The 13,070-nt window shown below is 39.1% G+C and overlaps 1 protein-coding gene across 4 annotated transcripts; it reads right to left on the bottom strand.

Moving 5' to 3' along the window:
* Positions 1-1,413: 1,413 nt before the first annotated feature.
* On the bottom strand, positions 1,414-12,344 carry LOC104436426. 4 transcript variants are annotated; one of them, XM_010049186.3, is made up of 19 exons: positions 12,214-12,344; positions 10,609-10,928; positions 10,176-10,358; positions 10,009-10,092; positions 9,362-9,421; positions 8,957-9,001; positions 7,629-7,825; positions 6,677-7,150; positions 6,206-6,332; positions 5,912-6,109; positions 5,668-5,757; positions 4,820-4,882; positions 4,402-4,476; positions 4,230-4,280; positions 3,700-3,777; positions 3,016-3,150; positions 2,246-2,353; positions 1,964-2,029; positions 1,414-1,785 (listed from the first exon to the last, which is right to left on the bottom strand). In XM_010049186.3, exons 2-19 carry the CDS (start codon positions 10,912-10,914, stop codon positions 1,717-1,719), a joined length of 2,409 nt encoding a protein of 802 aa, XP_010047488.2. In that variant the 5' UTR covers positions 10,915-10,928; positions 12,214-12,344; the 3' UTR covers positions 1,414-1,716. The 4 variants fall into 4 exon arrangements, with proteins under 4 accessions (XP_010047488.2, XP_010047487.2, XP_010047489.2 ...); XM_010049185.3 differs by lacking the exon at positions 12,214-12,344 and adding an exon at positions 12,016-12,206; XM_010049187.3 differs by lacking the exon at positions 12,214-12,344 and adding an exon at positions 12,016-12,206 and having other exon boundaries at positions 10,609-10,898.
* Between the last annotated feature and the right edge of the window lie 726 nt (positions 12,345-13,070).

Raw genomic sequence — 13,070 nt, 5'->3', positions numbered from 1 at the left:
ACAAAGAGAAGAGAGAGGACAAATAGGGCACTGGGTCTCCTCTCATGGCAGGCTCAAACACATGCAATTTCACCTTTTCATGGTACAAAGTCCCCACTTTGACTCACCATCCTCCCCACAGCTCCATTCTTGAGTAAAAAGAGCAGGCCTTTCTCTTTAAACGCCCCAAAAAGCAAAACCCCGCCGAAGAAAATCCTCCGATGCAGCAGAATCATCACGGTGCAGAGACATTATTCAAGTGCAGTCTAATGATAGGGCGGGCAATTTGTGTCCCGATTGCCTTATGTTGTGTCTTTGCTTCCGTAATTCATGTATAGTTCGTGCGATAACACATTAGATACAATATCGGGTCGTTCCCCGATGATCTCTTATATTCACAGTGGACTAAGCCTGAAGTCGCTCGCCTGACCACGTTCCCAGAATGCCTATTTCTAGCAGAAACTGCACAACTTCGAAGACGTAGGAGACCGTGTGGAGCTACATGATCCCGATCCAGGTGAGCCAAACCCTTCATAAATTTCTCTTAATATTCTTCATAATCGTTCTCGTTTAATGGTACTATTTCATGCAAATGTGAGAAAAGGTTAGTGGTGCTACTTCCCAAAAAAGGATATAAAGATTAATGCATGACCCACACGGAGTAGCTAGTTCTGAACAAAATGTCAATGGCCAATCGAAAGATGACATTTCCAAGAGACTTCATATTATTCTGGACCGAGTCTGCCGGACTAACTTCGTCTGTCGTCTTGCATAATTACTGTCCGCTCATCTCGCTCGATTGCGTACTTCGTCATAACTTTCGACGTTTCTCTTTTTTATGAGAAACAAAAAATCTCTTTCGCTTCGTAATCCACTGTTTTTAGCTTTCAATCATTAATAAAAGAAAAGAAATCAGCAGCCCTAGAAAATATCATTGAGGTGGTACACCAAAATAGAAGAAGACCAGGGCTCTTCAATCCATTAAAGTGATCAATCTCATTCAAAAATATTTAACGATAATTAATTCCAAATGAATTGGGAAAGAAAAGAGAGAAAAACCCAGTAAAGATTCGGAGATGAAAGTACCCAAAATTGGAAAGTCTCACTGATCACCTCAGCCAACCTCTAACGTCAGGATACACATTAATTTCAAAGGCCCTTATGATTAACTCTGCAGAATTCTCAGAAAAGCAACCCGCAGAAGTTCAATTAAAACAACAAAGTTCTTGAAGACGGCAGATTCTTTGCCACACATCCTAAAGTATACATGACCAATTCGTCCCTCTTTAATTTTTCCCCAGAAAACATATATCGCCGTTCCACTTCGGCTGCTCAAACATTTGAAGCATCTACGCACCAAAGGTTTTTAAGTTTTTGAGTCCAAATTCTCACGCTAGGAAAAATCTAGAGAAGGAATTACTTGACACCTCCAGATCATCAAAGATTGCAGCGGCTATTAATGAACGTCGACGACTCATTCATGCCGGATAGCTACAAACTTATCGCTGGACATGGAATAATGCGATCTGATGCTAATACAAGCTCGTACATATTTATATGTTCTTTTGCAGCACGTGAGGCTGAACATCTCAAATGAAGAAGAAAATAAAGAGGGCGTAGAGAAAGCTAAAACTCTATGATAAATAGCAAACCAGCACAACAACAAACTTCTAAACTTGCTCGCGAGGTCGCGCTAGGCATTTTACATTTAATGGCCCAGCGATGTGCACGGGAGGACTACTCCTTCTGGAAGAAAGAAAGAACAAGATCTGTATGTACAGAGAAGAGCTGTGTGTCCACGAAAAGCTGTAAACGGCACGAAAAGGGATGAAAGCTGAACATCAGATGGTTTGTGCATGAAACATGTAAGAGGGCAAGGATAGAGTCAGCCCTTTACATCGTCATTGCTCTAAATATCACACAACTGGAAAACTGCATAATTATCCAAATTAGCGTAAACAAGTTGAGAAACTCAGAAACACACCTTCATAAAGGGTCGATCACGATAATTGAATGAGTCGATAAAGCTTTCCTTTAGAAGCAAGGATACCTACAAAATTAAGGAGAAATTTGAAGTCATTATCAGCCCACACCCTACTTTTCGAGGTTTTCTTTGAACCTCCTGTCGGACATGAAGGTTAACCACTCTTCTAAGAAGATCGCCCACTATCAAATCATGTGTGAATCATCAATTCTCAACAACTGGCAAAAAAATAAGCACTACTAAGAGTTTCTGAACATTCAAAACTGGAAACAAGACCCAAACCTTGTCATCGTTGGACTGCACATTTGTAATTGTGTGTGAGCGCAAATTAGAGCAAAGTGAATCCAGATAAGACCGTAGCACTGCCAAGAAACCTTTTGCTGCTTCAATCTAAAGGAACAAAGGTACACATGGAAACAAACAATTACTACAACATGCAAAAGTATTCCATGGCCAGATAAGGCGGGTTGCAAAAAACACAACTGCTGAGACTTTCAAGCCATGACACAAAATCATATGCTGAAGACTTCATGGGAATATCAAGGTCCAAAAGACTTGGTGAATCTTCAAAAACTTATGAGGATGTAATTAACTGGAAAGCAAATGATAGCTTAACAACAATAGCCACGTAAAAAAGAGAACATCACATGTAGCATGGATACGAAGTGGTGAATCAGGTGTTAAAACAATACCAGGACCCACAAGACCGGAAAATGTTTTCAATGATGAATTAAAAGCAAAAAATCCCAACTTACAATAGCTAAATCCAAAAGCTATATTTGCTCTACCACATTAGAAATAGCCCCAATTATATTTCACTATATCCTCCACTTACCCTGAAAACTGAAACTAGCTTATAATTCATAGTAGACCACATTCTGATGTATTTTTTTAGATAATCAAATGCAGAAAGTTTTTTGATGATCGTGCAACAATAGCAAAGATGATAAATGTCATCTTGCCAAGATTTACAAGCTCTCCATATAGAACAGGTGCAAATTTCCTCACTCATGCACGCCCAGTAATGGAGGTGAAATTCAAGGAGAGCACACCTGCACATCTGTGCATTCATACATTGGCCTCTTCCTCCCCAAAAAACTCTCTCCGACTAGCTTCGCGTGATATGGACTTAAGGATGAAAATAACTCCTTGTGCCTGGGTAGTTGTGGAATTGAAGGTGACTTCACCTGATACAGAAATTGAGCAACTAAAAGCTGGGAAATGATATGGCCTCACAAAATGAAACCACAAAAATTGACCAAAATATTGGATCAACAGAAAAACAGAAAGTTGCATGCAGAGACGCTATAGGAGCAGTTATGTGACAGAAAGATGTACAAATGAAAAACCCCTGCTGCGATCCTCTCAGTCCATTCAAATTGCAAGAGTTCTCACACATCTTCAAGGAGTATAAAAGCTGTTAAAGCCCCACTTAGTACCTACTGTAGAAAGGAAAAAACTGCAGAAATATGAACCTCACCCCAAAGAAGGCTCTACCTTATTAAAACAAAACACAAAACTGCTAGATTTTTTGGTGCCAATCGAAGTATAACAAGTAAGTCCTAATGTGCACACTGGCAATTATTCACATCTAGTCAGTTCTCTATTGAAATTGTGAATTCTGATGAAGGTAATTTCACGAGCATAAGCTACTTCTCCATAAGGTATCCATTTCAACTGGATCACGTGCAATTACTCAGTTAGTGACAAATCCAATTGCGTGGGAAGATCTCTACCTGATTCTTGTTAGCATCAACAAGAATGACATTGGCAATTTTCGACTGTACTTCAGATGTCTTGTTCTTTATGCCAACCTACAAATGGCAGTCCCAGTAACAAATCAGAAATTAGAAGAACATAGCATAAAGAAGAATATAAATGGCAGAAAAAAAGTTTGGCAGGTCAATTCAAACTCCACAATGATCAAATACTGACGTCTTCCTGTATGGAGTTAATGTATGTACAAATCAAGACTATAAATTTTGCTCAAGTAATATCTGCAATAGAGCAAATTCTAAAAGCAGAAGGAGTTCTAGCTGCCCATTTACCATATCCAACTTAAAAGAGAACTGTTTAAGACTTTTTCCCTGTTTCTATCTTGTTTCCTTCTGTGCAATTCAATTCATCAGTATAAGGATTAGACATCAGAGTCACAGACAATATATCTATTGCAAAAAATAATATAAGAAAGCATCACCAAGACCATGCTCATAGATTACTCCTCTGAAGGTAATGGTTACTCCACATAACAGAGCAAAATACTTACTACGTAAGGGACAGGAGCATCCAAGAATTCCAACATGTCGTTCGGTAATACCTGGAGTTTTCTCATCCAATTAGAAGAGAAAGGGAAGAAAAAGATGCTGATGATAAAAAAGACTAAGACAAAAGATTTAAAAAAAAAAAAAAACTAATTGCACTTTAAAAAGGCCCCATACTGGCATTAATAGGCTCTGCCACTGGTAGGGACGAATGAGAGGAATCACCGACAAGACCAATGCAGATAAAATCCCCTGCATATTGCATAAACGAAGCCATAAATAGAACTTACAATTAGCACCTCAAATAAAGCAAATAAAAGTATATGTCTTGCAAAAATATTTTTACTCCAACAGTTTAGCAATTAATTATCCTGTCACCGTTATAGGTAAGCTAGTTTTATAGGTTCATATAGATACAATTTGCAATCTATCTGCTATAAGATAAGGGCCTCGCGTATTCGAACATCATCCAGAAATGAAGGAAAAATACTGGGAGGAACCACATTCATGTAGTTGGAAAAGCTAGCCTGACAAGGAGATCTTCTAAATAAGTACTATGAGACTGAGAACCATTCACACATGACCTTGAACATACCAAATTGGAGCAAACAACCAAAATCTGCTTCTCCAGAAGTGCTCCAGCAAACAAAGTTAGCACCTGCAGAACAAGCAAATAATCAGTTCTCAGATTTCCTACTTTGAGATCATACTGGACAAGTGGTTCAACTATATTAACACCTGCCGATGCAGAATATGACTTTACACCTAATATTTTGACCATATACTGCAGGACCAAGAGCAGATGATGCAAATAAGAATACTATTCCCACTGACGTGCATTGGACCCTTTCATTCTCCTTGTCACGATAAAAAGAAACTCATACACTAGTAACTTCTTACTTGTACCATGACTATATCAGCTAGGAGAACACTGCAACAAGAAGCAAAACAGGCAATGCAAGGCTCAAAATTTGCTATGTAGCCACTCTATAGCATTGCATCAATAAAGGTATCTGCGAGTCACTCATCCAGCATAGACCCATGGCTATGGAATAACATGAAGAGCAAGTACAATTGGAGTGTGTTTAGACTCTCTTTGACAATCGGTAACTCACCGGATAATACTATAAAAATAGTCAGCTAGAGCTTTTTCCTCAGCACGAGTTTGTGTGCATGAATTCTCAAATTAAGATGGAGTCATGGTGAGTTGGATGCAGTCACAAGTGTACATACACACATTCATAAATGTGCATGTACATGCATGCATGTGAATCATCGGTTAGGTGGATACACTTAATGTTCCTATATAAATGTAGATATTAACTCTCGTGTGTATGACAGTATATGTTATCTATCATGTAAATGTGTAATTGCATGTGCAGTGAACATCTGTATCTGTGCACTGGAAAAAGCTATGCAATAATAAAAGAGAGAGATCTTTACATTCTCAAGTCGCAGTGAGCCACATATGCAAGCAATAGTCCATATTGACAATGCAGTCGCTTCCTCCTCCACCAAGAGGGCATTGTGTGCCTGATCTAGGCCAATACATTAGATGTAAATGGCCTACTATGCCGGATATGGCCAAAAAAATCGGCTAAACAAGCTAGGAACCACATCCCACAAGTTACTGTAGTAATGTAATGAATTCAAACAAAATCAGAAGATTTCTCTAAGAACAGTATACCTCTGCTAGTTCCAGACTTGTACTACATGATCTCAAATCGATAGTTGAACCAGCTATCCTTAGTACCGTGTCATTTGGCCGATGGTACTCTAAAGGATGCAGGTGTTCCAATGGGTGAAACCTAACCGTTGAACCCCTTGCAGGGCAACGTAACTTGTAGTACTCACAAACAATCTGTAATAATCCGTAACTGTTTGCCTGCAAAATTGGGAAGTAGAGTCAAATAGCAACGCATGTTGTTGAAGTAGAACATTGGCATTGGATAACATGACAAGGACATGGACTAATTCAAACCTTAGCCCATTCAAGAATATCAGTGTGGTCACTTGTGTCTTCCTGCCCAGATATGGATGCCTCTTCTGTCTCTGTATCATCAATATCACTCCTAAAGTTCCTCTCATCAATTGGAGAGCCCTGGAAGCTGTAGTGAATAATTTAGATCACATTGCAGAAGCAGCACATAATGTCAGTCTAATTATAAATGTTCCATGAGAATAAATATCTGGCCACAAGAAAAGAAGAATACATATAATTGAAGGACAAGAAGCTTTAGGCAGAAACGATGGTTAGAGAAATTGTAAAAGCCCAGAAAGGTCAGATCAAGGGATTTCCAAGGCAACAGGAGACAACACCCCTGTGTTCACACTCAGAAATAACTTTGGATATCTGACTAGCCCAAGATCATACAAAATAAAATATCCATCTTCACAGAAATAAATTAGTCTTAAAGTCTAAAAGAGATAATGGGATGCAGTAATCATCTACCTAGAAGAAGACTCTGAGCTTTCATAATGATAATATCGCAGAAGTGGCAGCACAGAATTTGGTAAACGCTTCTCAGGTGTTTGCTTGTTAGTCACAAAATCATCAGTATATGCATCACAACTTTCAGCAGTAATTGCAGTAGCTTCCTTTCTGGTCATAGATTCCTCAGCTTCATTGTCTGCTGTAATCACCTTATCATCGCTTCCTTTACTTAGCAAGCTAGATTCTGCTTCATGAATTTGACACTCAATGTGGTTTATATTACCACTCACTACTTGAGGTTCAGAATTTCCAAAACCCAATTCAGAAACCCCAGAAGTTTCATCGATCACAACCTCTGCAACTCCATGCTTAAGCGACATGCCATCTAACTTATCCTCTGGATATTCTTCTTCTACATTAGCTTCTGAATACTCCATAGTTAAGTCGACAACACCTTTTGTCAACCGCTCCAACCTTTCTTCAGTGAAGATGCTACAGAAATATTAAGAATGGCATGATAAGCACTCATTAGCCACATAGCATAGACAATCGAGTATCATAGATTGATCAGACCAGCAATCAAGTTAAAGATTTTCAAGTAAGTTTGCGTTCATTAGTGGTTTATGAAGCAACAAAGCATCCCTTATTCAGTTTGATAATATGCTCACAATAAATCGAACACTCGTGCTTGAGTAAATTTAAGCAGTTGCAGTTTTGAACCAACCCAGTTATCACCATCATGCTATTGTTTCAGCAATACTAAGGCCCAAAATCTTCAATAGAACAATCATTTGACTTCGATTTGAAGCTCCTGATGTTTTTTAGTTGATCCTTCCAGTAATTTGCGAATGCATTGTTACAATTAAGCCTATCTGGCATATAGTCTCCAATAAGAGCAAGTTCGACATAATGTTCCTATGTTTGCACATTATCCACATGATATCCATCTACTGAAAACATGTTAAAGTACCTATTTAAAACACGAAAATGCAACTCAAAAAACGGAAGCCTTGAGAGAATGCAATAACATCTGCGCGTGGTTAATATATGACGGCTCAAGGAAGGGCGTAATTGTTTATCCGATATCATTGAAATCAATCCAGATGGTCGCTGCAACAACTCGTCCACCAGCACGCAGCACCCATACAAAGTCGAATCATCAGCTACCTAAAGGACAAAATCATGTGTAAGTGCAGCATATACTAGACATAATCAAAGTGGAACTACATAAGCGTAAGTACAGCAACCAATGGCCAAGTAACATTGGTACTCAGAAGGCAAAATCAATCAAATAGACAACCTCACCCATAAGCTTTATCATGTGAAATATCTACATCCTTCTCAATAACAGAAACCATCTGGTTAAACCTCTCCATTTGCCTCAGTTTCATTAATTTGGTATTGAACAGGGGCTACCTTAAAACCGCTTTCCTCTCCCATGGTCGTGTTATCTAGCTCCACTCCAACACCTCACAGTGATTTTCTCTCACAAGGGCAGCGCAGTAAGGAATGACAAGAGATTGATGATATTTTAGACAATTGTGCACGGAACAGTCGGGCCTAACTTCAAAGCGGTTGCAATGTTGAAAAATCTTATTGTAGGCTTATGAAGGTTTAAGTCCCTACTTATCAAACTCCAACAGATGGTAACTAAATAAACAAATAAAGCACAAACTAGAAGCTACAACCATGAAGCAAAGCTTGAGCATTCCTCAATCCCAGTATTAAGCCGGTCAAAGACTCGGGATCTCAGCCAAAAAACAATTAATTTCAAACAATTAACCAAAGCCTCCCCAGCAGAAAATTGCACAATAATCCAGCAAGTAGAAGGCACCTAATAGAGGATTGCCCATCATATTCTGCCACCGAAATGGCTCGCCTGTTCTTTTCAAGTTATAGAAGGGACCACTTCCGCAACAAGTTAAGTAATTAATTAAATTCCAGGATGTGACAAACTTCAAAGCAAATTATCAACTCAATACCATGCCTCACGGATGCACTACCAGAATGGCTAAATAAGTAGAAATCATGGAAAGTATTTAAGAACCGACACAAACCTGCTGAGAAAGATATACAACTTCTGCAACTAAAGATTATATTAATGAACTAATGGTAGTGGCTATATGATTCTCACTAAATGCACTATGAATATTGTGTATGTTAAGTAGAACATGCATGTACAAATTGAGTAATTATGACTTTCGAATGGGAAAAGTAAACAGAGAATTCATGACTTATTTTAGCCTTAGTGATGACCGAGAAAATACATGCAATGCACCATTGGAAAAAAAGGTTTACCTGTAAGCGGAACACAAACGACAGATCACTTTGTTTCAAGTGTTCCTGCATGAAAAATCACTGCTAGTCAGGTAAGAAACCAAAAGGACAAATTGACACAGTACACAGAAAGATATAATCATAGCACCATGCAGTAAAGTTTCCTAAGAAATAAATTAACAACTGTAGCCCAGAGGATCTTATATAGAGATAAAAGTTGCCCAGCAAATATGCAATTCATCAAGGGCTCTAAGTTATACATCTCAGATAAGAATACAAATAGGGAATGCATCATCAGTATCTCAGCTGAGCAAAGCGCTCCTAATGTGATTAATTATAAACATTATGGCAGAACATGAGCATGACTTTGTCCATGCAAAGAACTCTTAAATGATAACATGAAAGCGAGAGATGCAGCAGTAATACCTGTCCAAGAAGCAATTCATTCAATTCACTCATGCTAGGAGTTCTCTCAACAGCATTAACCTACATCATATTGAAGAAGTATTACAAGCTGGTCCACTCTGCGTCTGTACTTAGTATTGGACTATAACACTCTTAAAGAAATACCAAGGCCCAAACAGCATATGCAAGTATTCCACACTAAAATATCGAAATAAAGGAAAGTTGCAATATCGAAATAAAGGAAAGTTGCAATATCCTCCTTCAGCTTTTCAAGCAGTAAAACTGAGAGGGGATTTGTCTATGAATTCTGCAGCTTCAGATTTCCACAGACTAGTTCAAAGGTTCGCAAATTTTTCTAATACTAATTAGGATTACCCCTGAAAGTGGCAGACTTCATCAACTTCTTTCCATTTTCATAAACCTATATCATGATCAGTTCACACTGGTTTGGTCCTATTGTTGGTTGTTTGAGGACTATCCTTATTAAAGTGATCAATAAGCGAGAAAGTCAATAAAAATCCATATAAGCCACAAGTTCAAAACGAAAACTTGATAATCAACAATAAGAAATTAGAATATAAAGTCCATGTCCTACTGATTAGGGGGGGGGAAGAAGAGAAAAGGAACTTTCCCATATCAGCAAAAGAAACATCAAGCATAGATCCTACCTCTACACCTCCAGGGAAGCAAAAGGAAAGAAGATCCTTGTATTTGAGTGGTAGTGGCTTTTCTGGAGGATAGACAAATAAAACCTAAAAGTAAAAGACAATTCATGTCAAATTGCATATGTTTAGGAAAAGCATCAGAGAATCAAGTTGAGGGGGGAAAAACGTACCTGTGGTTCAATATTTGGTTCTACACGAGACTGATGACCGCTTAAACTTCTTAGTTTCCCAGAGCCTTCAAATTTTCTTGCAACATATCTCTTTTGGAGAGCCTGAGTGTCACAGTTAGGATGAAGACCAACAACCACCATGCTCTCAAAGAGCCTTGATGGCTCTTTTATGGACTTATGATCCTGCACAGTTAACGGCATGAACACCACGGCATGCAACGAAAGAGCTACTTATAGTTTATGTGCTACTAGAACACATACGGATCAAAAATTATAATTCAAAGCCAAATCTCAGCCTTAGCTGCATCTAATACTCTAATGCCATTCAGCAAGACAATGACATATAAGGCATGGCTGAAGGCGAAGGAATGACATGTATCACATTGCAGAGAGAGACAGAGAAACAGAGGAATTGGTGCCCAGAAGAGCATACCAAGTACTGCAACTGACAGCTTGCCCATTGACGCTTTTGGCTTGTTAGAACTTCTGGGTTGTAAGCTGCATATTTCACCTCGGGTGGAGTTGAAAATCCTTTTAATACCCGTGTAACATGGCGCTGTAGTTTCTGAAGTTGGCTGCTGCTATCATCTTTGGATGAATAGACAACAGATGGCCGTGGGGAATGCGCTGCAGTGGCAGCAGCAGCTGCTGCTGCAACAGCTCTAGCTATGTCTTCTGTGGTTTGCATGAAAAATGAAGCACTCCACCCTGGACTACCTGAATCTTCATCTCTTGCCATCGTCAGAATTTCTCCTAAGAGAACATTAAATATTAACAGATAGAGACATCAAAATGAATAAGCACTACAGGCTCCAACTATCTGAATTTACCAAGAGGAAATAATTCTCGAAAGGTAACCAGTGTATATACGTAATTTAATGATTATTGGGCAGATCAACAGGTTATGGTTGTTGAGAAATGCTGCCAAATAATGGTGGAATTAAGGGCAAGTGTGACGTACAAAAGGTCTCTATCATATCTAGAAAGTAACACCAAAACTTCTTGAAATCCTTTTACTACCAACTGATTTTCAATGTGCATCAAATTTGAAAAGCACGTCTATAGACAAGTTTACTCCTTAAAAAAGTAAAGGAAAGTGAAATCTAATCAAAAAAGAAAAAGAGAACAAACAATTTTCAACACCCAGATCAGTACACTGAGAAGACTCACTGAGAAAGAAGTTGCCTCTCCTCTCCGAAATTTTCTAGATATTGCATTCATTTCATGAAAAGTCGTACTCTATAGTAAACAAACATCAAGGAATAACAGGACCAGAACACTTAATTGTCGCACCACCGTTCAGCTTGCAATCTTGTTCAAGCTTCAGGACCCATCATATTATTCTGTTCACAGCCCACCAATTACATGCCGTATTCTATTCACGAGATTGAATAACGTCCGACAGATAGCAGAGAAAGCAACAAAAGCACACGACAAATGGGTGTTTCAAAGGATGAGCCACCTTCTAAACAGCACAGTCAAGATTCCAATTCACGGAACGAAAGGATCAATCCAAAGAGAAGCACACACGAGAAAGAAAACCCTCCACGCGATCGATACGAGCTCCCGAAATCAGCTGGCCAAGAAAGCAATCGAGCTCCAAGAAAAAAAGAAAAAAAGAAAAAAACCCAGAAGCTCCATCCCCCTCGCAAGCATCGATCCTCCCCCAGAGCCCAGGAATTCACAAACCACGCGCAAGAACGATAATTCAAGCCCGCGATGAGCTAAACCCAGAAAGAGAAACATCCGAAGAAAAGCAGAAACACGGGTCGGACACGAATTCCATTGATCTTCTCCGGAAGCTGAAACCGAAACCAATCGCGGGCACAGGGGAAATTACCTTACGAAGAAAGCGGCGGCGATCGAGAGACCCAAATGGGTAGTCAGAGAAAGAGGGAGAGAGAGCGCTTAGGCGGCCATAACGAAGAAGAACAAGAGGAGGGCACTGCAGCTTCGGCGGGAGAGAGAGAGAGAGAGAGAGAGAGAGAGGAGGGCGAGAGGAGAGAGAAATTTTACTAAACGGCAATAAAAATCCAACCTTTTTCGATGAAAATGCCAATGTGGGGAGTACTTTAATGGAGGCCTTTCGGCATCGGAGACGACCGAGGAGAGAGAGAAAGAGAGATAGGAAGAGGGAGACTTCGTGTGCGTCGAATGATGTGAACACCTGCGGGTCAAAGGTGGGAGCTTGGGAGAGTCCCGGTCTGATTCGTCTGCTCCCGAGCCAAATCGAGGCAAAAGGAGGAGATTGGATTGTCTTTTTGATCTTTGGTATTGTCTATTAGCAGGATTTAGTGCTTTAATTAACTAAATTAGTTAAATCATTGATTAATGCATGAGGTTCTAGATTGATACGAGGCTTTGGGTTTGGTGAGACAGACAAGAACCCATGCCAATTTTTCTTTCCTTTTCCTTTTTTTCCTTAGCGCTGTTTTTGGTTTGTTAGGAAAGAATTGTAATTATTTTCCAGCTGAATGCTGATTCCTTGGTTCTCATGCAGCGTCATTTGGATGAAAATTCAAAGGTGAAAGGGTTGAATTTTGAAGGGTTGAAGCTCCTTTTTCATGTCGTAATTCTTGTAATTTTGTTTTTCGTTGGATCCTCAATTTCGCTTTGAAAAATTCAAAGATTAAAGGGTTGAATTTTGGAGGGTTGAAGCTCTTTTTTCATGTCGTAATTCTTGTAATTTGGTTTTGCGTTAGATCCTCAATTTCTCTTTGCTAATGAAGTTCTTGGCTCGCTTGAGTGTTTCTATTCACTCGTACCGAGTGATGCGTTGTTAAGATCCTACCAATTTCTGATATGATTACTTGTAATTTAATATTGATGCGACAAACCAAATTAAAAAATAGAGACCTTTTAAAAGATGAATTAAAATAATATGGAACAAATTAA

Source organism: Eucalyptus grandis, chromosome 3 (assembly GCF_016545825.1).
Source record: "Eucalyptus grandis isolate ANBG69807.140 chromosome 3, ASM1654582v1, whole genome shotgun sequence".
In the NCBI taxonomy this organism is placed as follows: domain Eukaryota; kingdom Viridiplantae; phylum Streptophyta; class Magnoliopsida; order Myrtales; family Myrtaceae; genus Eucalyptus; species Eucalyptus grandis.
This window is presented reverse-complemented; position numbering and strand designations above follow the sequence as displayed.

Bases quoted from the DNA above. Each gene is read 5' to 3' on its own strand.
- LOC104436426 (XM_010049186.3), bottom strand. From the start codon at position 10,914: ATGGCAAGAGATGAAGATTCAGGTAGTCCAGGGTGGAGTGCTTCATTT. The intron at 10,359-10,608 runs GTATGCTCTTCT...TTAACTGTGCAG, and splicing joins GCTGTCAGTTGCAGTACTTG to GATCATAAGTCCATAAAAGA. The intron at 5,758-5,911 runs GTATACTGTTCT...GGCCTAGATCAG, and splicing joins CAAGTCTGGAACTAGCAGAG to GCACACAATGCCCTCTTGGT.